The sequence below is a fragment of the Diorhabda sublineata genome, chromosome 3, assembly GCF_026230105.1.
Source record: "Diorhabda sublineata isolate icDioSubl1.1 chromosome 3, icDioSubl1.1, whole genome shotgun sequence".
Lineage (NCBI taxonomy): Eukaryota > Metazoa > Arthropoda > Insecta > Coleoptera > Chrysomelidae > Diorhabda > Diorhabda sublineata.
In genome coordinates this window covers 19,174,126-19,201,974 of record NC_079476.1, presented here as the reverse complement: position 1 = coordinate 19,201,974, position 27,849 = coordinate 19,174,126, and the positions used below count along the sequence as shown (strand labels likewise).

Here is a 27,849-nt window from a genome sequence, read left to right as displayed (position 1 = left end):
TAGCAACACTTTTAATCCTAGGATTAAAAATGCTACTTTTAATCCTAGGACTAAAAATACTACTAAATTACTACAAAAATTATATGATTAGTACGTCTACTTGACAATCGATATTTTCCAACAATACCGAATATCCATGACTACCGACTTGCTATCGCTGTTATAATTAATAGGTGTTCAAATTTATTACCAAATTAACGATTTTTGAATAAAGCTAACTTTATTTTAATTTTGACATGGTTGGAGAAAAAATAGTATATATGATACGGACTAAAAGTGCATATTTTTACTCGCAATTTTGCATTCACTCGGCTGCGCTGCGCTCCGCCTCGCAACTGCAAATATTACTTGTAAAAAAATATGCACTTTTAATCCTTATAATATAATATACCATTTTTTTCCCAAAACCAATAGCTGCAGATAAAAAAATAACTTAATTTTACTCACCACCTATTAAGGGTGATATCTCTGAAAGGAATGGGCTGAGGAAATTTTGTTATAGAAAAGACCCACAGCACTCACCTCCTGAATTAAGAAGCATCAGCTACAAGGACAGTATTAATATTTAAAAGTAAACATATATCTTCTAATATTTCATGAAATAATATAAATATACATGAAATATGTAGTAATGAAGAAATTACAGTTATTTTTGACCATTTATGATACAATGGTATGTGTATTAATCCCGGCTTACATGATTCCAATCATTCAAAAGCTGTAAATTGGCAACACTATGGGTGCATTCCACTAAGCACTCCCTACAATCACGTTGACGACCACGATCTCTCCCGTAGCATTTAGTTCAGAGCGTTATAAGTGGAATGGCTTACGAGGCGTTTTGAGTGTTAAGATAAAAATTAACAAAACAGAAAAAATAAAGAGAAAGCTTTAAGAGGTTATGTTATAATTTGTAAGTTATTGCGTGTGGAGTGGAGTGCTTAACTGAATTACATTAAAGTAAAATCAAAATATCTTCTGAGGCGATAGTAAAATATTTGGTGGTGCGTCACAAGAAATGTTCAAAAGGACTTATAATATCCCATACCGCATCAAATAATTAGATATATTCTCCTGGTTGCAATCTGCTTTGCTTAAGTTTGCCCACCTTTTGACATATTCTCCACGTAGAACGCCCAAAAGAGTATTTTACGCGCCGTGAATGATTAGTGGAATGCTCCCTTTGTGATGGGAATCGTATTTCATAATGAATATTATTTGACAGTTTGAAAACAAAGCGTTACGTTCTATAAGTACTCTCTAATGTTCGGTATTGAGATCAGTGTACAATTAGAATACTCAGAACTGTTGTCGCATGCGTAACTATAATCGTGACGCAGTAGAGTTTCCAAAACAATAGACATCCGAGAAAATTGGCAGTCCGCCATTTTGTATTGTGAGAGTTCAAAGCGTAAAAGGTGGTTTTTACAAAAATTATATTATCACTTTGTGAATTATGGGTTACTGTTAACAGATTTTTAAAATTTAACTAGCAATAATGATTTGAGACCCTTAGAATTAAGGTAAGAGAACCATTTTAGTAGTAAATAGTGGAAATGAAATTTTATCACATTGCACCATACGCTTCCGTGTAGACTTTTTATAGGAGCGTAATTTTTAGTTTAGTTATTGTATATAACTGAAAATTATCTACATATTATTTATTGTATCCAAATATAGTAATATTTCAGAAAATAATTACTTTACAAAATAATGAATCTGTTCCCTCTGTCAAACGACTTTTAGCTATTAACTTTTTTTTAATATTAGTATTCAGACTGTAGACAACTTCTAATATTTCGATTTTTATTAAAAGAACTTATAAAATTTTAATTTGTTTTATGATTCGCGAAAGTGGAAATTTTGTTGATTATATAAAATTATGTATTATTCTACTACATTGAATCTAATTTTAGTAGTTAGGGCATACTTTCGTGATCCCTAGTAGGTGTTATTCACAAAATCGATATGTTGTACCTGAATTTTCAATTAGTTGTTAACAATGTCAGTGAATTAGCTGACCTATCTGGCAACTTTGATAAAATAGTCAATATGTATTCTAGATGTAGGCTTACATGGCATCTCAGTTTTATATAATCATAATTTATCTTGAAAATATAGCTAATAATTACTCTCAAATATGTTTTTTATATTTGAAACTATAGAGTGATAATTAATTATTCATCATTATCATTTTCTTTGCAAGTCCTTATTTTTTTGCTTTAATATCATGCAGCTAGATGATGCATTGATGTCTAAAGTATTATTTATTTCACTAATACTGATATGGGTTTTGCCTGTTTGGTATATCAGATGGATTGGATTTTCCCATATAAAGCCATAAAAATATCAGTTCATTTTCATGTAATATAATTGAAATTATTGTATATTTTTTTCCATAACACAGACTCTTACAAAAGTGGTAATTATAGCTAGTCATAAATTTATTTGTCCATACTATAATTATAGTTATGATCTGGCAAAAGATTATTTCTATATTGATAAAATCTTCTTTTCTCCTTCTACCTTTTCAGGTATCCCAGAAGAGAATCAAGAAGTTGTTACAGTTTTCATTTGTAGAATACATTTCATAGATAAAATAGATTTCTGTTTTCTGAAGTAGTTTTGTTGATTAATGTATATATTATGTAAGTTATGCCCTTTTCCTTTTTTTCGTTATAAAAAATTTCCACTTCCAAATATTCTAACTTGATGATTTTGTTTCAGGAGAGCAGTGCATTATCTGTGATACGTAGTGTGTTAAGGAAGAGTCAAGATGAGTTCACCGGAAGAAATTAAAGCAGAGTACTCCTCAAGTTTGGCAGATCTCACATTTAACAGTAAGCCATTAATAAATGTGCTTACAATGTTAGCTGATGAAAATTCGCCAAACGCCAATGTTATTGTGGAAGCCATTGAAGAACATCTATCAAAGGTTAATACTTTTTCTTGTTATTTTTCAAATAATATACGTTGTGGCTGATAATGTAAAATTTTACATCATTGGTCAAACATTGTTTTAGGTATATTAAACAAAGAGCTTGTGATATATTTTAATAAATATTTTTGAAAGTAAATAACTTATTTTTACATTACAAAAATCAAATCCATATATTTTTAAATTCATATTTGTATGGAAAATTTTATTATATTACAATTTGTAATGATTTTACTTATTTAAAAATGTTTCATTTAATGGTAAATCTTAAATTTTTAAATACAATTTTGTAATCATCAGATTAAACATCCTTATTTTTTCCTCTATTAAAATCTATTTACTTTTCTTTAATAATAAATTGAATTGAATAATATTTGAAAACATACTCTTTTTTGTAATAATTTTAACACAATTTAAAAAATATATGGTCATTTTGATTATACACGCCCTAACAATATTCCAGGCTATCCTAGCCTGTACTAGTCGAACATTTTTATATAATTTAAAAGGTGGACAAGGATGAATATGGATATGATGAATAGTGGTCATACTCTATGGTTTACTAATAGGTTTGTTCCAACCTGCTAGTTTAGACCGTTCTTGAAACAGTTATTGGAAGTGTTTGAATGATATTTTCTGCCCAATCTCTAGCTATACACAATTCATAGGACAATGCTTTCTATCAACCAAGTATCCACCACAAATGATATCTAAATCTGTTGGAACATAAAACAGAATCATTTGTACAACGGTAACTGTCAGGTTGGAACATGTAATCTCTTGTGTAGAATCTTCACCATACCGAGGACAATTTTGAAATAGGTTGGAATGAACCTAATGTACATCTTTTAATTTGAAAATATTTTCATGAAAATTGTGTTGGCTACAATATTTGAAAAAAATTTACCAAACAGGAAAGTAAATTTAAACACTTTAGCTAACTTCCAATTTCTATACAAAGTTGTGATAAATTGATAATAAATGACAACTCTTCTACCAGATTTCCACCACACTTAGCAAAGTTTAGTGGGATTTTATAAGTAATGATTAGTCTTTGACCCAATTTACTTCTCATTATTAATTTTAAAGTTGAAATGTCATTACCTGAAATATTCTAACTCTGAAAAGAAATTATATACAAAAACACTCACAATTACCCTTGCCGGCCCCCCTTATCGATAACCAAATTATCGTCTTTAAAGACTGAAAGTTAACTGGATTTTTATTCTTAGTAGACATATTTTTGAGATTTGACTTCTGCGGAAAGTTCTTAGTGACATGAGGAAGATACTCAATGGACTTTCAATATAAACAATCATTTAACCTAACCAAAATCGCCGTCGCCTGTAACTGCAAAATCCTTATTCTTCCCAGACATTTGACAGAAAAGAGATGGAGTTGTTGAATAAGGGTTTGGGTTTTGCCGTTACAGGCGATGGCGATCTTGGCGAATTCATTGGATATATTGAAAGTTCCATTCAGTATCTAAGAACTAAGAACCTTGCCTGGAAAGTGAAAAATAAGTCTACTAAGAATAAAAATCCAGTTTACCTTCAGTCTCTGAAGATAAACCGTTTATAGAAACGCGCGTCAAAAAGTGTAATTGTGAGTGTTGGTGTAGGGGTGGTTAGGTGTTCAGTATAATTCACTGATTTTTTTGCAAAATTATGAATTGATTGAAATGAAGATGAAATCTTTTTAATAACTTATAGTTTAGAGATGAATCTACTGCTCATAATATAAACAAGTTTAAAAATTATTTGGGAAATACCTTTATATTATTATTTCTTCTTGTTGTATGATCAAGTGACTTTTCAAATCACCAGTTTATCTGCAAGTGATATATTTTGCTCTGGAGTATATTGAAATAAAATTTTTATTAATATGAATTTGAAAAAACTACAAATCTTTATATACTCAAGCAAACATTATTCAACTTTGTGGAAGAATTGTGTTTGAAAAGCTGAGACGTCTTTATAATAGATTTGGACATAATTTAACCCCAAAAAATGGATTACTTGAGGTCCTTGATAATATTTTGTTTCATATTGATTAGGGGGCTAGGTCTAACATATAGTGGAGTCCTTTTCTAAATAAAAGGTTCTCAGTATACAAGAAAGTTCTGATTTTTTTGGATTTGACTTCAGCGCCTCTCTTGTCTTGATTTTATTCTATGCTAATAAAATTATAGAGAAGTCACTCAAAAAGTGTAATAGAATTCTGGTGGAACGTTGAAGTTTATTATAATTTATCGCAACATACTATGGAAATTTACACTAAAATATTGGAATTAAGTTGGTTCAATATAATAAATTTATATTCCTGTCACACAAAATATTTTCCAATACCATATGCATTACTGCTGGGTGTTGACTTGTATAAAAAGATATGAGGATATACAGTTGAACCTCGATAAATTAAATACCAAGAAAAACCATTGAATAATTTGATTTATAGAGGTTTTTACTTACTAAAGACTTAAATTGAAGAGTTTTTATTGGTTTATATTTTTACTTGCAGATGTTCGATTATGAGTTATGTTTATGACTTAAGATACACAAGCTAGACTAAACACAAATGAAAATTTGAAATCTTAAAATGAAAGAGTACATACATACTTTATTTTACATTTAGTGGTATATTTACGCTAAAACTAGTGTTTTTATTTCCATACTGTTTAAACAATGTAACAAACATTGTTATAAATTGATAAATTCAGCAATTCTTCATCTTTTACATAGAAGACTCCCCTGATTCTTGCTTCATCAATAATTCAGAAATTCTTTATCTTTTACATAGTCGACTTTCCCCGGATTCTTGCCTCTTTAATTATTCAGCAATTCTTCATGTTTTACATAGAAGACTTTCAATTATTCTAGTGTCAACTGAAAGTGTTGTTTTTTAAAAAATTTATAAATTCTCGAATTGTTGCTTACTTTTTAATTGTAACCTGTATAAGCATCGTATAACATGCTAAAAGCATTATTGAATAAATACATCATACATTTATTACAATAAAAATAAACTATATGTAAAAATTTGGATAATTGCGCAAATTTTCGGGGTGGTCCGTTTTCACTGACACGCAGTGTATATAATAAATTATGAATAGTTCAAAATCGTTGACCAACTTTCAAATTTCTTTATATACGTGCACTTTTAAGGTTAGCTTAACCATCATCATGTTTGTGTTCATTCTGTGCACCTCTTTACAAGTCTATCAGCTTCATTATTTTCTTTATTAGAGAACAATATTCCAATACATTTGGTTTGTATCAACTGGTCAACTGTAATCTAATAGTGCAATACCATAATGATAAAATTTCTTATGTCTTAAGAGTAAATTAATGACGAGGGATCTACTGTGTCTTATGCAAATAAAATTTGTATTTAAAAAGAACAATGTTGTTTCTTTTTAAATTTATGTGTTGAATCAGCGAAAAAATATGAAATACTTTTGGCATATGGTGTGTTTAGAGAAGTTGTAACTTTTAATCCAAGTTTGTGTACAGAATGTAATGGTAGGTTGGGTTACATTAATATCAAAATATATTATTCCTGTGATTTTTCTTAATTTTAATTGATATAAATCTTATACTAAAACTTATCTCTTTTATATAGGAATATTGAGTCCGTAAAAGTGTTTTAGGATGCAGCACCTTAAAAAATGAGGGGTTGTGATTTGGCCTTTGAAGTTTTATTGTACTGTAAGTTATTTTAAATACTTGTAAGAATAGTAATAAAGACATTTTTTACTTTGATAGTTTTTTTAATGAATGTCTGATCTTTGAGAAATGACTGCGTGTAATAAAGGATTATATATCTATTTATTGTAGAAAAGGAATTTTTTTGTTAAAATCCAATTGTCCAAAATGTGATTCATTTCACTCCATTAAAGTTTCTGTCATTGTGATAAATTTTCAGAATTTTGTTGACAAAACTAATGTGGATATAAATCAGTGTGTTAATGATTTTTGGAGTTATTTCTAATTAATTATAGTTTAGTGTTGTGAATGCTTTACTAAATTTTTCTACCAAATTATTTACCAAAATAATTCACTACTATAGATATTATAAAAAAAACCTTGACTTTGATTAAATTAGCAAGTATAACTCGATAATTATCTTCATTTGTCTTACAGCAATTGGAAATTTTATGAATTTCAAACTAGCCATTAATCGTCTGCCAGAAAAAAACTTTAAACAAATTATTTGGAGAAAAAAATCAAATAAAATGAGAATTTTATAACAAAATAAGGAAATTAGATTATAACTTAATTGAAGTGTCCACCTTATGATATATTTTATAGGTATTCCAATTGTCCATTTTTTTAAAATATTATTAAATTCTTATACATATTAGGATAATCATTTCATTGAAAATTATCAAATAGTCTAGTCAACAGGTGCTTTTTAGGTTCAAACTTTTTCACCGGCTCCTAAAAATGTGGTTGAGATGTCATTCGATTCGTAATCGCAAAAATTACAAAAGTTAAAAACAATTAATTAAGAAAACAAAAAGGGGGTTATATGTCAAAAACTATTTAAGATATTCTGGATCTGAAAAAAGATTCGAAAAGCGGAGGAAATTATTATTGAGGGCTGAAAATACGTCCGAAAAAGGGTACTTTGGCTAGTGAATATTTCAACAAAAAATATTATTTAAACATAGTAAATATTAACATTTTAATTTGAAAAAAATTAGGACCTTACAGGATAGATTAACAAATAATAATTCGCCAGCAAAAAATTTATGCAAGTGGAATAATTGTTTGAAGGTTTTAGAACAGATTACAATCGATCTTCACATTGTTATTAACAATTTATATCTGGGACTAATTGAAAAGTTAAATTCATATTTTTGCATAATACTAGCATTAATTTGTTTTTTATCAAGGAAACCTATCTAAAAATGATTTTTTTATATAATTTTTATCCTCTATTGTTAAGAAAATTGTTATTGGGCTATTTATAAGATAATTAAAAAATTCTTTTTGAAAATATAATCACCCATGTAAGTTATGATTGTTAATAACAATATGAAGATTAACTAACAAGTATTTCATTCTATCGAAGGTAATCTATCCTGAAGACTTCAAATAATGGAAATAAAATAAAAAATTTGTAGATTAACAATTATTCCACTTGCATAACTTTTTCCCGGCGGATTATTATTTGTTGTATATCCTGTAAGATAATAAATTTTTTCAAATTAAAATTTTAATATTTACTATGTTTAAATAATATTTTTTTTGAAATGTTCGCTAGCCAAAGTATCCGTTTTTAGACGTATTTTCAGCCCTCAATAAAAACTATAAATATTGGTCATATAATTCCGTGAATCGGAACGTTTTAGGAAACTTCCTGAGCTTTTGGAATCTTTTTTCAGATTTAGAATATTTCAGATAGTTTTTGAGATATAAGCAAAAAATCAAACCCCCTTTTTGTTTTTTAGTTAATTGTTTAAAACTTTTTTAATTTTTGCGAGCGCATCTTCAATTTTTCTAAAAACTTGCGATTACGAATCGAATAACACCTCAACTACATTTTTAGGAGCCGGCGGAAAAGATCAAAAAAGCACTTTTTGACTAGACTAAAAAGACTAATGGAATTAAGATAAAGTGAGTTCGGGGAGATTTCTAATAACCTTCGTTGTTTAATTTTTTTATAAAAGTTGCCCTTATAACTTATTGTTTATCTCAATTTTACTTTATTGTTTCTTTGTTATATGTCATCACCGTTTTACATTTCTTTTTTCAATTTTTCCTTAATCTATTCTATAATAAGTGTTTGTTTGTAGTTAGTATCAGTTTTTACTGTGTTCACAATTTTTTGAAACTAATTTCCTAATTTTTTTGTTGTTTATGTTGTCCTTTAATAGATTTATAAAAGGGTATTCTGGTCTAGAAGCCTAAATTTTAGGAATTTTTTAAACTAATGTAAAAAAATAAGAAAAATATAAATATATCTATTGATTTGAAAATATAACAAAAAATGTAAAAATATATTCAATTTCAATAAATTACAGGCCGGTTAAGAGGGGGCTACGAAAAAACAATGCACCCGAGGTGCAAATGATTCCGACCCGTGTAATGATGTGGAACAAAAAAATTCTTAATATGTGAATATGTGGCGATCCATTAACCAAAAAAAAAAATTCACAAAAGGGCGTCGATATGAAATATAAATTTTTTTGACTCTTTTTTTAACCTTTTCAATTTTTTTTAAAAAGACACGATAGAGAGATATATAAAAAATATTTCTACCAAATTTCAAAGGAACCGGCACGGGTAGAACTTGATATCATGTCAAACAATTCAAAAAAGGTAGAATAACTCATTCCACTCGGCCAACTTAAACGCCATGTCATAAAATCTACTGTATTTCCGGAAATAATGCGAATTTTGAAAAATTCGTTTAAGGACAAATTCTTAAGGGTCTAAGCTTTGAAAATATATAAAAAAATCAAATTTCTAGACCATAATACCCCCCTAATTATCAAATTCTTATTTTTCTTGAACGACAAAATGTACCCAATGTTCCAAAACATTCTGTATACTATCTTGAAACTAAAAATTAGTGAAATTATATTTGTTAATGTCATCTTTTTGTTGTCGATGTAATTGTGGAGATGGATGAGGATTGCGTGGAATAAGAGATCACCGATCACTTTTCCAACAATTCTATCTGTCTTTCATTACATTTGCTACAACGGCAAAACATCTTGTATTGAGATTTAAGTGACGAGTATAAAAAAAGTGCAGATTTGTACTGAATTATCTAGTTCATTGGATCTTGAAAAAGGTGTGTGTGATGAATGTGTAAAGTTCTAATTGCATTAAAATAATAGTGATCTCTCGTAAAGTGTTAGACAAATTATATCGTAAGTATATTTCTTCATGTAGGTCCACACCGATGTGAAACTACCAATTTTGTATCTGATTGATTGCATTGTGAAAAACGTTGGAGGAACCTATACGTCGTTGTTTAGTAAAAATATAGTGACTACATTCATAGGTGTTTTTAAAGCAGTAAGTATTATAGTTTTATTATTTTAATTAATGTGGAAAGTTAGTATTGGTATTTGTTTTTCTTTGGTTGTTAATTTGGTAGACTAAAAACATTTAACTTATTGTCACAATTATACTGAACACACTGTTTACACTATACAACTACACCAGCATTCACAATTACACTGTCTGAAATGCGTTTCGATGACCAAGTTATCGTCTTCAAAGACTGAAGGTAAACTTCGTCGTCTTCAAGGTCTAAGGTTGGCAACTAAGTACTTTCGCTTTTTACTAATAGAGAGTCTTATTGAAGCTTCTAGTTCTGGGTTAATTTTAAATGTAATGCAGAAACGAATATTTTCGGCTTATTTTACTTTCGTATTTTAGTAAAGGAAAGAAAGCTGCTGCTGTATAAAAAATTCCGTTTTGGAGATTTTCTCCTCAAATATGAGCAACAAAGTTGATGGTGACCAAATCAAAGTCATAATTGGAGAGGATCGTCGTAAAACTGTTCGAGAGGTTGCACACAGCAATTGAAAAATACCTAAAATGTCTTGGGCTAGTTAAGAAGCTTGATATTTGGGTTTTCTCACTAATTCATTTAACACAATGAATCAACGTTTGAGATATGCACTTTAAACGAAATGAAACCTCCCCTTTCTTGAAAAGAAGAAGAAAAAGAATCACTGATGATGAAAAATGAGTCTTGTACAATAACGATCATGGAGCAAACAGGATGAACCAGCACAAACCACATTGAAAGCTGAGGAACAACAAAAAGCTCATACTGTCAGTTTGGTGAGATTACAGAGGTGTTGTGTTTTTTGAGCTGCTTCCAAGCAATCAAACGATCATTTCTAATGTTTACTGTCAACAATTGATGAAACTGAATGAAGCAATAAAAGAAAAACGACCAGAATATTCAAATCGGAAAGGTTTAGGGTTCCACCATAATTCAAGGCCTAACACATCTTTGGCTGCTAGTGGAAACTATTGGAGCTTGGCTGGGAAGTAAAGCCCCCATACAGCCCTGATCTGGCACCATCTGACCTTTTATTTGGAAATTTCCAGAATTTTTTGAATGTCCAAACTTTCACAAATGACGATGACCTTTTTGCTGATAAGTACCAGAAGCTGAAAGAAAGATGCCAAAAGATCATTGAACTAAATGGAAAATACATAGTTGATTAAAAACTATTGTTTATTAAAAAAATGTTTTATTTTATACTGCAAAATCGAAATTACTTTGTCGCCAACCAATATATCGTCTTTTTAAATTTATGAAAAACATATAAAAAATTAGCTTTAATTTTGTGATTTAGAAATTGCACTGTGATGCTGAAATATAATGAGAACATATTGTTTTTTTTATTTTGGTATGTAAATTGCTAAAAAGTTTAGATAAGTTTTATGATAAATTAAAAATCGTTTTTATAAAATTTACGAATTGAAATGGTAAACAAATTGCACTTTGTGAGGTTTTATGAAGATTGAAATTTAATTCTATCTATACTTGATGTTTTTTTATATTAAAATATTTATTCTCCAATTTCAAACCTGAATATTCTCGTAATATATTTATTTTATATTATTTTTTGAAAATAAACCATAGTTTCAATATTTTCTCTAAAAATCTTCGTTTTTCATGAATCGAATTCTAAATTCTGTTGGAATCGATTATCAGATTATTTTTTATTTAATTTCGTATACTTTTGATGTTTACAATTTGTAAAATTTTATCTACAAATCCTCATATTTCATATATCTCCGTAAAGTCGTTTTAAAAATTACTTGAAAATTACCATGTATACATTTTACATTGTGGAATATAAATAATAAAAAAATGTATACAGAATAATATTTTAGAAAGTTGATATTTCAAAAATTGTGGCATAGAAAAATTTGGAACAAAATTTTTTATTTAATTATGTATATTTCATTTTTAACAAGTGGCATGAAGTAAAGATTTAAATAAAAATAATAGTACAAGGAAAAAACAAGAATTTTGAAGCGTTTTAATTATGAGTGTGAAGCAAATGGTACAAAATGATTTGACGTTTCTTTTTTTTTCATTATTGGAAAAACTATAAACGAATATTTTCTATTTTCTGCATGTACGAATGCTTTCAAATATACATAATTACTAACATATTGTTGGTGGATGGTTTAGGGATTTCTATATTTGTTGAAAATTCAATAAATCCGAATTGTATCAAGTTTAACATCTTTTCATACTAACAACAAAAGTTTTTTGAAAAGAAAACTATTGGATTTTCTACAAAATGATATATTTTATTGCAGTATAATTTGAAAGCAAACTATTTTCCTTCCATTCGCTTATTTCACCACCTAGTTCAAATTTTGTTGCATAATGTTTTAGGGATATTAAATAAACTAATCAATTAACATATAATAACATCGAAATTTTTTAGTTTATAACCTTTTAATTTACCCAATCTTTTTTTAGCTTATTTTGGCTTTTTTAACACTTTTTTTCTTTTTCTATTCATCCAGACACTTAAAGTAAATATTACTTACAAAAAAAATGAATTCAAGGTTGACGAGAAAACTCGGGCAGAGATGTTCAAGCTACGTCAAACATGGAATGAAGTTTTTCCGCAAATGAAATTGTACGCGATCGACGTTCAAATTAACCAATTGGATCCCGCGTGGCCAGTCACTGCTAAACTACCGTCCAACAGTATACATTTGAATCCAAAATTTTTAAAACCAACGGTAAGTCTTTCTCACACGAACTTTGTGGTGTTTTTTTTTTATTTTGATGTACCCTCATTCAAAAAAAATATTATTTTTTATCAGTCACAACCAACCAATTTTTTTGAGATAGGTATGTACTCTTTTCTGACCTCATTTTGTTTGAATTACTTGATTTGGGCGATTGTATAACGATTGCATTTAACTAAATTACGTTTGTTCCATTTTAAATATGCCGTGTTTAAATTACCCTTTTACATCTGGGCGTCGAAAATTGGAAAGTGCTATTTAGACTATTTTCCTTGTTCCAAACTTGTCATCGGCCCACATACCAATCCATCACAGTGCCGAACTGCCCGTGTCAAAGCTTCTAAATCAAGCAGAAATGCTGGTACGAAATTTCTTATTTCCGACAACTTGAAGAAATGAAACCTTCCTTTTCTAAAGCAGATGATTGTAATAACATTCCTATAGTGATGAATTTATTGAATTTCGATAATGATCCAAAACTAGCTTGAAAGCAGTGTTGCTATACAACGAAAAAAATGTCCTTCAATGCCGGTTGCCCATGGTCCTGATATGAAAGAGTTTTGACGAGAACACTTATAAGCTATCAATACTTATAATCTAATTTAGAAAGATAGGTATTTTTTTATTTAAAAAAATGTATTTTAGTCGACGCCGTCGCAAAAAGGCAAAACGGAAACTGAACCCACTCCAGTAATACCGGGAGCTCCAGCTGTCGATAAGGAAACGCTCCTTATGCAAGAGCAGTTGATACAGAAGCAGAAAGAACTGTTGGAGTTGCAGCAAAAAAGATTAGAATTGGAGGTATTACAAACGCAAGTGAAACTACAAGAACAGATTAAGCAGAGTATACCAAAAACTGGAAGACCGCAGGTAAAAAATTACATTTTCTTTATTTTTTTTTGTTAGTGGTTGTATGTTTAAAAAAACATTGTGTAAAAATAGTCTTTCGTGTATCTAATGTATTGAAAAAATTCTCTATTTTAGAACATTTTGTTGAAACCTGAAGTGGCAAAACAACTAGTTCCAACTTTAACTAACCAAAAATCTAATGAAATTGTGAGTATTATTTGTATATTTTTATTTATTGTTTATTTTATTATTTATTTTATAATTTTTATATACATTTTTCAGAACACTACCTTGACTCAACAACAAAAACCTCAGCAAATGCCAGTTCCTATTACGAACGGAACGAAAATAAATCCAGTTAGCAGCGCCCTTATCAACGCCAAGCCGATAAGAGATCCAAGACTAATGAGACAGCAGCAGAAACAGCAACAAGAACAAGCGGCACCAATCGATGGTAATAATGCTGAAAATCAGTTAAATCAAAGAACTGCTTTATTAGAAAATAATAAAATTGTTACAAATAAAGTGGGTGTTCGAAAAGTTCGCAATGATCCACGGTTAATTAATAAAAATGATAACCTAATCCAAAAATCCGATTCTCCTACAAAATCAAACACGTCCTCAAAGTCCCGTAACTCCGATCCCGCACACAAATCCCACAAATCGTCCCGAATATCACATTGTTCGACAACGTCGGATACAAATACCAACAAAAGTGGTTCTACCACCACTTTAGGTTTACCGAAACTCAAAAATAGTGACATTGTGAAATCTCCATCTAAACAAAAACGGAAAGACGATAAGCAATCGTTGTCAAATTTAAGGAACAAACGAGAAAAAATGTGTAGCAATGACGATGTAACGATTATTACTTCTAGTAGTAGTTGTACTGTTCCTCAAGCTACTTTCAAAAGTGTCAAATCTTCAATGAAAAATCGAAATTATGTTAAGAGAAATTTGGGAAGTGCGAGTCCGGAGGTTGTACAGGACGAGGATCTACGATCACTCGGACCACCTGAAAAGCAATCTAGATTGCTAGGTGATCCGATTGAAGAACCGAGTAAGTGTTTATTCACTTTATTCTTTATACAAATCTTAAGCTTGGTTTATGCAGCCATAATTATAATATATTACCCTTAAACTAACAAATCAAAGTATAGTTCATACAGAAAATTGACAGTAAGTTAAAATTAAACTAAGAGCTCACCAACTTTATTAACCTTAATTTTGTGAGGCTACGAGCACAGAATATTTCAGGTCAGTCTATATTGGTGGTATTGTTTCGTTTACAACATCTTTGGTTGTGGAAATGTTGTTGCGCCGATTTCCGCTGTGGTGTTTTATTTTTAAAAGTGATTTCAACAAATAGAAAAAAACAATGTCCAATGGAAACACTTATGGACAGTGTCAGGATCTTTCTACATTTGTTTGGCAAAAAAGACTCATGCAGGGAATTTCTATTGGTTTCCCTTATCCTTGATTTACTGCACAAAACAAAAAATTACCACCAAAAAAGTTTAGTTTTTGGATGCATTAACCAAGCTTTTTAGTCTACTTTAAATCATTTATTCACCTTCCATTAATAGTTATCTAAATATTTAAATATATTATTAATTTAACCGTAAATCCAAGTTTCAAAATTATTTTGCGAATCATTTTCCAGCAACGATATTTCTATTTTACTTTAAAGTCAAAAAACAATCTTGCGATACATAAAAAATGTCATTCCAAGATGTGTCAACTTTTTTCACATACTAGTATTTTAAAAAATTAATTTAGTGTATTACATACTATAAAACAAGGAAAAAAATTGACTAACTTCTAAAGGAATGAATCCTTAAATTAGAATTTTGAAAATAGTATCACAAGTGGATATTATAGTCCAGGAAATATATCTCAAAAAAGCAAAACCTCGCGATTTTTTCGTCCTGCATCGATTTGTACAAAAATTTGGGATTAGGCTCATATCACCCTCTCTATATTCTGCCGTTGTACGCTTATTTTTAGAGTTGAAAACTACCCCTAATTGTAAAAAATTATAAAATAACATCATAAACCTTGACATGAATAAAATTTAATTAACCTAAATAGAAAAAAATAAATTAACACATGCATTTACATACATAGTCACGCATTACATAAAATAAAATTTGACTCATCAATTTTATCTTCATCGAAGTCGATATCGTCTTCCTCCTCTTCAATTACTGATGGACTATTATTGCAGTCTTCACCCAAGCACCCTTAACAGATGGAATTGCAGTACAATCCGAGTTTTCTGCACCTGTACAAGGTGCCACATCCTTTTTTGCATCGGCAAAAAATAATTTTTAAAAGCTCATCGGGTGCAGGCGGTTTGTTCATCCGTATGGAATGAAAAAACCTTAATAAGAACGCCATCCCATCTATTGCTCGGATGTTTACATTTGCTGCACGCAGTCATATGAACACATGTTTCTTCTTCTCTGTTTTTCGATTTGAGTAGAAAAAATGGAACAAATAACGTTCTATTGCCAAATATATCGATTATTTAGATTACCAAGTTCGGAAGCGGACTATTTTTCGAAAAAAAATTGACATAACTTCTTCATTTTAAGTTATAGAAAGTTTTTTAAACATGATTTTGTAGGGCTTTTCAAGAGCTACAAGACTATGTGAATTAAATTCCTTAATATCGATTAATTTTAAAATGGAGGTGAGTTTAAAGGGCTCTGATAAGGTACTGTTCGCTCGTAAATGGAGGTTTTTAACCCCAAACGTTAACTGTGTACAAAATTTTAGTCATTTAAAAAGTTACAATTTAGTATTGTATTATTTTATTAGTATTAGGGTGAAAAATACGAGATTGCAAAAAAACTTTTACTCTTTAAACTCCAATTTTTCTAAAATTACGCATTTTAAATTGATCAAACTTCTTGAGTGTATTGATAATACAAAATAAAGAGAATCACAGAAGGGTGAAGATCTATTTTTGTTAGAGGGTTGTTTTTACTGATTTTTTCGAAGAAAAAAGTTATAACGTAACCTTATTTTGATCATAAGTCGTTCAATTTTCATGCCAGAGACTTTTTTTTATTTTATAGCTCTAATTATATACTTTAAAAAAGATTCCATGAATTTTCCTTTGGCTCTGAATCTATTTCCCAAATTCTTATAATATTTGAGAAAAATTCTAATAAAGGTATTTTACGTAACAGCAAATACGGTTCCAGTTAGTAAATCACCAGTAGTTAGTAATCAGCCGCTTAAATCGCAATTATCATCGAAGAATATCGACGTAGATCTCAGACAACTACCTGCAGGCGTCGTTGGTAAAAAGAGAACTTCAACAGAATCCCCAGAATCGACAACAGCTAAGAAAAACAAATCGGAAATACTTGATAAGTAAGTTTGTTATTTGTGAATAAACTGAGAAGGCTTTGTTAGATATATATATTGAAAATTCCTTTGTTTACGTATTGTGGCACAATAGTCACTTCTATTGTTCTATTTTATCTATAACGTTCAAGTTTTTATTTAGAAATTATTATCAATATCAAATATCAATTTAGAAATTAATTTGTTATCTACCTCCCACTCGATTAGAGAAATTCAATCAAACTCCAGTTTCCTTTCTAAATCGTCCTCTATCTGTATACATTCTAAATGTGTTTAAATCAAAGGAAATTTAGTTTTCAATTATAGACATAATGGACAACAATACATCATATGAAGAATTTACTAATGATCCAGCTCTCAAAACAACTAATAATCATAATAAATTGGTAGTTTTCAAAAAAAAAAACAAAGTGACAAAGAAACTAAAGAATAATTAACAAACTAGATTGATATTTCTGCTAAATTATATTGTTTACCAAAAATTTATAAACCTACTCTATCAGCTAGACCCATGATTCCCAAAATGGTCCGGGTGGACAAACAGGGATCCACCTGGGGTATGACAAAAAATGTGAGACCACAATCGTAAGCGGGGGTCCATGAAAATTTATTTGGTTTCGATACTAAAGAACTAAAATTTTGGCTTGATTTTGTAACATGCCTTTAGGTGTAGATAAATAGAGGACGATTTAACAACGAAACTGAAATTTTATTGAATTATTCACACAATATGTGAATAAAGGAATATTCAAAATTTTTGAAGTAAAAAGTAACACACTGAACGGTATGTTACAAAAGATGGACATGAAAAATGTGAGTCCCTTTTTTCGAATTACTCAAACGCAAGACATTCTGTAATGAAAATGCATTAACAAATCTTATTCTAAATCAGCCCAAATATTCTGTATTGCATTTTGAGCTCATTTATTCTGACATATTGTCCCCATAGATTTTTTATTCTTTTTGTATTCTTTGAGCGATTTCTAATCGACTAAATCCTTCTTCGTGAAAATTAATTTCCTATTTTCCTATTGTATATATATATATATATATATATATATATATATATATATATATATATATATAAATGATTATAAATATTAAAATATTAAATTTTAGATTATTTGGTGATGAAGATACCGATTTACGCCAATTATCAATAAATTCGGAACAGAGGCCTAAAACTCCACCACCTCCAATTATATCTTCAAATGAATCTGGACCAAAGTCGCCGTCCGTACAAGATTCCCCAAAAAGTAATCTTGATGCGATCAGAGCTAAATTGGCGAATGCCACAAATAGAGATAAAGTACTATCTAAATCATGTAAGTTTTATATTTAACAATAAAAAATGTAAAAACAAACTTTTAATTTCATTTTAGATAATAAGAAAAAACAAAGATTGGAGGATCAAGATTTGAGACAACCGATAAATACACAAGTTGCAAATAAAATTATAATATCACCTGAAGACGAAAATAATATAAAATCAGGTAAAATGACGAACGAAGAAAGTTCCAAATTGCTCAACAAAATTATACTCCAAATGGAGAAGAATAAATTGAAAGAAGCCAAAAGAAAAGATAATGAATCATCTTTCAATACATCACTTCAACCTATAAGCGACGAAGAATTCAACGACAGTGATTTCGAAGATAGCGTCAATATAAAAGATACCTTAAACGAAAATTCTCCATCTAAGGACAACGAAAACATTTCTTCGGCGGCACCTCCACTAATAAGCGAGGAAAGTCTTATACCTTTTAACGATAAAGATGAAAGACTTAATACCGGTCCATTGCAATCAAAAACTGATTATGTACCTCAACAGTTCTATCCAAGAGACGGCAGGCGTTTTCCGGGTCCACCTGGGCTTAGTTGGCGAGGCGGTCGTGGAAATAATAGACGCAATTGGGATCCGCCTCAAGCAAGAGCGCCGATAAGACTTTGGAACAACAATAATGCATGGGCTCAATCTCAATCAACGAGAGATTTCGATAATGATAATCCTGTGGTAGCCGAAGAATCCGAATCGCCGATTCTTAATGACGGATTCGTTAACGTAGATGAAATAAAATCGATGGCGATAGATGGAATATCTAGAGACATAAGATTCTACGGAGAAACGGCAATAGTTTTTGTCGGTTGGGATGATCCTAGAGAATTAACATTTCAAAACGACGGTATCCGCAAAATTATTTTCAACGATACGGAAAGTTTTGTTTTAGGCTTTAATGACGATTATAAAGAGGTGTCTGTTAACGGGAAAACGCATTTGGTGAAAATAGGTGCGCCCAGCAGAGAAATCTTCATCGATTCCGTTCCGTACGAATGTTTCTTCGGAAGCCCGGGCATAAGAATCCAACTCGATGGTGTACCTACCAAAGTTCAGCTAGAAGGACCTCCGCCGCCAGTGAATATTGGCAAAACGAAACGAACTGATATTGTAGCTGGTAAAATAAATATGGTGATAAATGCTAAAGTGATTGTACCTGTGTTTTTGGACGCTAAACCACAAAAATTTGTACTGGACGGCGAGACCAGTACTCTTAAATTTGTAGATGCATTGAAGACAGTGTTAATAAATGATGTACCTTTTAATGTTGAATATGGTGGTCTCCCTAAACCTTTACTTATCCATGATAAAAAACATTTTATTAGATTTTCAGTATTACCTAAAGGAATTAAACCGGGAAAAGTGAAAATTATTGATATGGAAGGTGATGATGAATCGAGATCAAGTCCCGTCATAGACGAAAACAGTCAAGACGAAACTACCGTTTCTGATGCCTACGATCCAGGTATGCCAATAACAGGAATGTTGGATAAACCATCAGGTGTCGATGATTCTCCCGATAGACATTCCGATTCTCCTAATTTCTATCAGAAATTTATACAACAGCAACAAAGTAAGTATGACACATTTCTTATTGTATCTATTAAAATTACCGATAATTTATGGGTTCTTCGATTTTTTCCAACCTAAGAGATATATACAATTTGCTTAGCAAGGCAATAAGAGTTTGGTTTGATTTGCTGCTTACCATTCCAGTAAGAAACTGACGAAAACTTTGAAAGTGTGAGAGCTTTTTTGATATCCTTACATTTAGACGTGTGATTTATTTATGCCTAAAAACCTAATAATTGAACATAGGGTCAATTAAAGAAACGTCTACATTGATCTTGTTGATTGATGATCATGATTTGAGACTTCGTGACTTTTCCCTAGAATGTAACTGTCCTGTTTGAAGTCATACCAGGTGAAGACAGCGTACAACAAAATGTTGCCAAGTTGTGCCTAAAAATGTTATAACTGAACAAAAGATCAATTGAATAAATGTGTACATTGATCTTGTTGATTGATGATCATGATTTGAGTCTTTGTGAATTTTCCCTAAATTGAAACTTGTCTTAAAGACGTCATTTCAAAAGAATGTAGCTATCATACCAGATGAAGACAGCGGCATTTTTTATTGTGTTTAGAATAATTTTTATTGAGGATGTACAACAAAATATTCAAACGGAACCTAAACTCCAAAGACATTTTAGTATTAATAATAATCAAAATATATAAAAAGTGATGGAAAACTGAAAGGAATTGATTTCAGTTACTGTCCATAATAGTAAAAAAAGTTCTTATACATTTTAAATTTAGATTGATATTCTTCATCGTGAACTTCTTTGATATGATAGTTACAATACTCAATTTTTTAAATGGGAATTATGGGTGTTGTGATTTGTATTCTGTGCCTATTTAAAAACGTTATACTTTGTCAATATGTTTCTAGGAAGAATTTTTTTATTATTTTTAAACTAATATTTACCAATGTATTTTCATTTTAGATAATTTAGACGTACTATCGAACGCAATGACTCCTACCTTAGGACCAACGCAAACAACAGGAGGTTATCAAGTAGAAAATAATCAAAACTCACAAGATGTACCGGCAAATCTCCAACCAGTTGCACCTACAACAATTCCGACATTGAATATAAATGATCTCTTCCAAAAATTAGTAGCCTCCGGTTTTGTTACATCGACTACACAACCGAAAAAACCTGCTACCGACATTTCTTTGAAAGAATCCACGCCACCGACTAATAACGAATACACACCACAAGTTTCTTCTAGTCAAAATGCACCGCCAACAACTAAATTTAAGAAAAATTCTGTACTCAATCTCAAACGGATTACATTCGAACGACCCGAAACGTTGAGAGTCCGACAGAGTAATCTTTATAATATGTTGTATTCTGGTATGCAATGTAGTACTTGCGGTATGCGATTTACCGCAGAAGCTAGTATGCTATACAGTCAACATTTGGATTGGCATTTCCGACAAAATAGGAGAGGAAAAAAGAACAGTAGGGTCGCAACTAGTAGAAGATGGTACTATTCTTTAACTGATTGGAAAAATTACGAAGAATTAGAGGATCTCGAAGAAAGAGGTAAGTTCTAAATGTTTCTAAAGGTTCCAGAAATGCCAACTTAACTCCAAATTAGTAATTATTTTACAAATAAATATTCTCATTTGCCTTAATCCACTTTTTATTTGCAGAGAAAAATTATTTCGATGAACAAAAACAAGCAGAAGGTGCTGGAGAAGATGCCGACGAGGATGTAGAAATTCCTAGCGTCGCTGCAGATCCGGATTCAACTGATGAAAGCTGCGTAGTGTGCAGAGATAAATTCGATCAATTCTTCAATGAAGAAAAGGAAGAATGGCATTTGAAAAATGCTATAAGAATAGATGATAAGACATACCATCCTGTGTGTTATGAAGATTTTCAGCAATCTCTTCTCGAGCAAACATTAGACGAAAGTATAAAAGCACCCGAAGAAAAGGAAAAACAGAAAGACAAAGAAGAAGTTGAAGAACCAGCTATACCCGGTCTTGAAATAATAATCGATGACGATGATGAGGAACTAGAAAAAGAATCGCAGGTAGCTGAAGTTGTTTCTGTTGAAAGCGACGAATCGAAATTGTTGCCGGATACTGTTGAATCGTCGGGACAATCTCCCAAACCGGAAAATATGGAAGAGGACGATGACGACGATGTTATTCTAAACGAGGTAAGTTGATAATAGAAAATATGTTTTAAATATTATAGTAGCGGCTTACAACCACTATTTTTGTAAATATTTAAAAACTTTTCAAGTACCTATGGCAGATGATTTGAGAAAATTAAAATTTCAAGTAGAATCTTAAACTTTTATTAATCTTTGATTTTTTTCTATAAGTAATATAAAAAACACGTTGTGTTACAATACTATTTTATTTGCAGGTTGCTCCCATTAAAATAGTTGTCGATGATGACGACGACGAAGATATGGAAACAATTGTACAAGAAGATTCAAAAACAAATGCGGAAGATGATGGATTTGTTGAGATTGCTGGTTTAGTTAGTTTACCCAATGGTAAACATGTTAAAATAAAAGCTGAACCAATGGATAAAGGTAATTTTGTACAAAAGAATTTGATGATATTCAAACAGAAAACATCAAAAATATATATGAAGTAGAAAACATTAAAAACGACATTATCAATTTTTATTAATTCATTCGTGATAATTTCAGTGTCACTGTGATCACAAGATGGATATTTAATGTGATTTCCAAGTAAATTCAATAAGATAGATAGATTCATTTTGTATAACAACAATAACAAATTTTAATGGCGTAATGTTTCAAACTGTTTAGTTTTAACACACGCGGTAAATCTTATATGGCTAACCTTATTAATTTCCTTTCAGAATTGGATGGTCCAGTTACTCCGATTTTAACAAACGATCTGTTATCGTCCACGACTGAAGAAAACGATATCGAAATAATTGAAACGACGCGCCCCAAACAGGACGTCATCTTTTCAATGGACGGTAACGTAGAACCGGCCTCGGGCGCTAACCCAGTGGCAACCACTGGTTTAAGTGGCAATAGAATTAAGATTAATATAAGCAAACCTTTACCTGTGATAAATAAAGAAAAAGAATCTACTTTAGACAATAGAGTACCGCCGGAAACTTATATAGATCCATTCGAACCGTTCCCACCGGGAGAAGAACCTGAACCAGCGACGCTCAAACCGGCGCTCAAAACAGTCAAACTAAAAAAATTACCTCCTATTAGAAAAGGTACCGAATTGACGGGTCTCTGTTCTCTGATGTGACTGTATTAAATTAAATGATGTACAAAAAAATATGTAAATTCATGTTATAAATAATGTGAGCGGTTGTTACATATCCACCAAGTGTAAAATATTTAGTTAGATTTGAATATACGAGGTTTTATATTTATATAATCAAGATAATGATTTGTGTGCATCGCGCGGGCTTTACGAGTAACGATAAATTACTTAATGTACTTGTAACTCAATATTTGTATCCTAATATATAACAAACAATTGATCATTGATTTATAGAGATTCGTTTAATATTTGATATTCTCTATCTTTTTGTATCTGATACTATCTAAATTAGGTATGTGCATGAATAAAACTTTATATTACAAGCAGATGCATCGGATTGAAAAATGTAAAGAGGGTTACCTTGTGTTCGGTCGGAGAATGGTGGTGACGCGTTTTATACCGCAACTTTTGATTGTATATTGCCAAAAAATAAATATTGATAGGTGAATTATTCAAGTCTCTTAATGATCAAATATTTTTTCATCTTACAACTACAGTAATTTCCCTTATAACACAGTACTCTTATAACGCATTTTCATTTGACGCGATTTCAATCTCCAACATATTCTTGTACTGTGAAATATGAAATGGTTTGTACAGTTCATAATTAGTTTTGCACGTGTGTAACTCATGTTGTATAAAACTATTTTACGGAGTTTGAGTATTAAAAGCTGTAAAAGTTATATTTTAAATAAAATATTTTGTTTTGAGCCATGACAAGTGAAAAGGAAAGTGAAAAGGAAATTTATTTGTCTACAACAAAAAACTGATATTTTGAATCAGCTAAATAATGGTAAGAAATCAACAGTAATAGCAAAGGATCAGAAGCTAAATGAGTCAACAATACCAACAATTTTATAAAATGAAAGTGCTGTAATGTCTATATCGTTACAGACCTTAAGTAAATCTTCACATGTAAAAGATTCGTTAATACCAAAACCAGAAAAATGTTTGATGATTTGGATAGAAGATTGCAATCAAAAAAATATTCCTATAAATAATTGTTGTTGTTTAATAAAAGCAAAAGCCCAACAAATTCTCAGTCATTCAAAGGAATGACAAGCTACAATCAAAATTTGACAGTAGTTACGGCAGGTTTGAAAGATTTCGGAAAAGGTCTTACTTACATAATATCCAAATTCAAGGAGTTTTACCAAAAAATGACAAATGCGACATATGTTTACAATATTATTTTTTCATTAATGCTACTATTTCAAAACATGATTACATTACAAAACCAATAGAAAGTAATTAGGTTAGAAAATGACCTATATTAAATTACATCTTATACATTCTTTACATTACAATCCATACATTTATTTATCGTTATTGCTTATGTTGTCATTATCATCATATCATAATTTTCAACGTCATTCTCATCATAAGTACGATTATCGATATCATCATTAATGTCATTATTTTCAATTTCAACGCCAAGTGTCAGGATTACAACGGGAATTGTAATCTGGCCGGACGTGAGGTAACCGTATTATATAACAGCGCATGTGTCAATTATTGGGTTGGCGACAAAGACATTTCGGTTTTGTAGTAACAAAGAATAGTTTTTAATTAACTATATATTTCCCATTTTGCTCAATGACCTTTTCCCATCTTTCTTCCAGCTTCATGATTTCGCGCTCATAAAATTTCTGGTCCTTATCAACAAAAAACTGATGTGCGATTGAAGATCATCGTCATTTGTGAAAGTTTGGCTATTTGAAAAATTTTGCAATCTTCGAAATAAATGGTAACCAGATCGTGCCAGATCAGGGATGTATGTGGGATGTGGCATCAGTTCCCAACTAAGCTCCCACGAGTTGCCAAAAAAGTTGCATTATCATGGTGGAACACTAAATCTTTCCGATCTGATAATTCTGGCCGATTGCTTCACTCAGTTACATTCATTATTCACACTAAATCTCAGAATCAATCGTTTGGTTCCTTGGAAGCAGCTTAAAAAACACAACTCCTTTGAAATCCCACCAAACATAAGTTATTAAAAAAATAAAGCGAAAGTACTTAGTTGCCAACCTTATATATATTATGGCTACAACATGTATAACTTTTCTGGTCACTTTACCGTTTCCATTTTTTTTAATTTATAAATGATGCATCTCATCTCATTACATTCTATTTTAATTTATTAATCGTTTGTAGTAGGATTTTAGGGGAAAAAATCATGCACAAACATTCCGTGTCTCGACTCGTCACTCGGTAATTCAATTAGACTTTTCAAAAACTGAGGGTAATTTTAAGTTGAAGGAAATATCGAGCCTATACATTTTAGAAATAATATGGACGATAAATATAAATTGTGATTATATTCAATATTTCAATTGATTCATATATTTTAAATGAAGTACATTTAGACATAATTTTGTTTCTAGATGATGTTAATATGGCTAAAAATTTTATTTTTGTGGTATTGGATAATATTTCTCTGCACCCAGGAATCTCAATATAAATCTTTATTACGGTACATTTCGTTAAATTGATAATACATTTCATTTTGTAGAAGTTTCAAATATTTATTTTTCATTAATTTTCCATTCATACCGAAAGGGTATTTGATATAGTTCCCTAAATTTCCAGTCCAAACGTTAAATTTTTGCTTTACTTTACCTTAACCTACTTCGTACTACCGCTGGCACTACCGCCCTGAAATAGCCTTGACCTCGTCCACCACATTCCTCCAGTCAGACTTCTGTCACCAGCCTGAGGTCTTCTTAGAGACAACCGGATTGAGAATTGTACGATAGATTCGCTTTTTCGTTTTCCAATTCAGTAAACGTGACTTTAGTAGTAGTTGGAGACTTGAAGTAGGGTCTATTCCCCGCTTTTAAACGTTCACTTATTTCCATCATGTTTATGAAGTAAAAATCAATATTTAAACGACGGTATATTTTCGAACTTACACCGACCTACTTTGAAAGCCTCCTGGTGACTTCTTCTGTTCCTTGACATAACCATGTAATTTGTTTTGGACTCGTTAATGGTCAGCCTCGCTCTACAGGATTCCGCCTCCAGCTTCTGAAAGCTTTCCTCTAGTTCACGTTCCCTTCGACTGAGTAGATCAATGTCATCAGCGTAGGACAGGCACTGCACTGTTCTGTCGAGCAATGTTCTTCCTTTATTAACTTCAATATTTCCGATGACTCGTTCTAATGTCAGGTTGAAGAAAGTACACGAGAAGGCGTCTCCTTGCCTGAGACCTCATCCTATTTGGAATGCTCGCGAGGTGTCTCCCGCTATCTTCATTTTGCTGTTGGTCTTAGCTAACGTCATCCGCACAAGGCTAATAAGTTTCGGAAGAATGCCGAAAAGACGCAGAGTGTTGTAGAGGTAAGATTGGTCAACACTGTCATAAGCTTGTTTGTAATCTATGAAACCTATTTCTTACAGTGGATAAATTGATATGGCGAAAATGTAGATTCATAATTTGTAATTATGTATAAAACATTTAAAATTGGATTGGGATGGCCTAATTGCCTAAATAAATGAATTTTTTGTCGATATGATAGACCCAAAAATATAATTCTTTCTTCGTCTTTTATTTACATTTTTCTTGATTATATCAACAAATACAAATGAACCTCACGGAAACAGATAAAATGGAGTGGGACACCATTTGACCTGTTAAGTTTAATATAATTTATCATGACTGACACTGATAGATTTGAAGTAAGTTGGTTGAATATTTTATATTGAAATTCCTGTTCTACAAAAAACTTTCCAATATAACAACAGCAATTTATTCAAGAACTTCCAACTTTTGTAAAGTTATTTGAAGGTTTACAAAAACAAACAGAAATATTTTAAAATTTATCCAAACCTAAAGACTTGATGCATGGGTTAAACATTCGTTGATAATTTCGCAAAATTCATATAAATATTTCCAGTTTTAAATCTTCAATAAACTAAGGAGTTTTAGTTAAATGGACAACCCTGTATATGTAAATATATGTGAAAAGAATATGTAAATGATGATGGTAAATCACGATCTTTCTTTAATTTGTAAATATTTATGTATATCATCGATTTTACTTCAATGTTTATGGAGTAAAAGTTCTATTTTATTTGTTTAATACATAGACGGATTTTGTTATTTGTTGAAAATAAATATTTTTAAAAAGAAAAACCTCTGTGTGTATATTTCGCAAAGTGGTTATTGAAACTATATAAACATGGTATAATTTTTTTTTATTTGAGGAGGGTTTTCCTTAAAATAATTTGTACATATTTAGAAGTATATGTGGATCGTGATAATTAATTACAAATAAATTTTGAAAATCATCGAAGTTGGTTTTTCTTTTACTACCTTTCTCCTTTTCAGATATATACATTAACATTGAGATAATGTATGTTGTTGCTAAAACTATTGAATAATTGAAATGTATTTAAATAAAATCTTTATCAAATATTTTTATATTAACAATTTTTCAAAATAACTGATAAAACAAGAAAAAAAGAATAGAATAGGTGTTGTTGCGATCACACACACATATCACCCTTTATTTTTGTTCATATTTCCTAAACTGTTCACAATATATTATGAGTAACACCATTCAAATTGGGATTAATTTCTTCATAATCTGACAAATTTTCACTTCTTTTAATCCATCGGTTTCTGAGATACAGTATCTTAAAATCTACTATAATAAAAAAAATGACATCATCCTCTATTTCTGTTCATATTTCCTAAACCGTTCCAATTGGGATTAATTTCTTTATAGTTATTATTCTA

General features: G+C 30.5%; 1 protein-coding gene across 4 annotated transcripts; it reads left to right on the top strand.

Moving 5' to 3' along the window:
* The first annotated feature begins 1,239 nt into the window (after window positions 1-1,239).
* Window positions 1,240-27,398, top strand: LOC130442050 (pre-mRNA cleavage complex 2 protein Pcf11). 4 transcript variants are annotated; one of them, XM_056776026.1, is made up of 15 exons: window positions 1,240-1,523; window positions 2,535-2,648; window positions 2,728-2,935; window positions 9,844-9,969; window positions 12,505-12,684; window positions 13,339-13,563; window positions 13,678-13,749; window positions 13,825-14,602; window positions 16,740-16,926; window positions 18,040-18,245; window positions 18,303-19,829; window positions 20,764-21,369; window positions 21,480-21,994; window positions 22,207-22,378; window positions 22,675-27,398. In XM_056776026.1, exons 3-15 carry the CDS (start codon window positions 2,777-2,779, stop codon window positions 23,085-23,087), a joined length of 5,166 nt encoding a protein of 1,721 aa, XP_056632004.1. In that variant the 5' UTR covers window positions 1,240-1,523; window positions 2,535-2,648; window positions 2,728-2,776; the 3' UTR covers window positions 23,088-27,398. The 4 variants fall into 4 exon arrangements, with proteins under 4 accessions (XP_056632004.1, XP_056632002.1, XP_056632001.1 ...); XM_056776024.1 differs by having other exon boundaries at window positions 12,463-12,684; XM_056776023.1 differs by lacking the exon at window positions 2,535-2,648 and having other exon boundaries at window positions 12,463-12,684.
* Window positions 27,399-27,849: the final 451 nt, after the last annotated feature.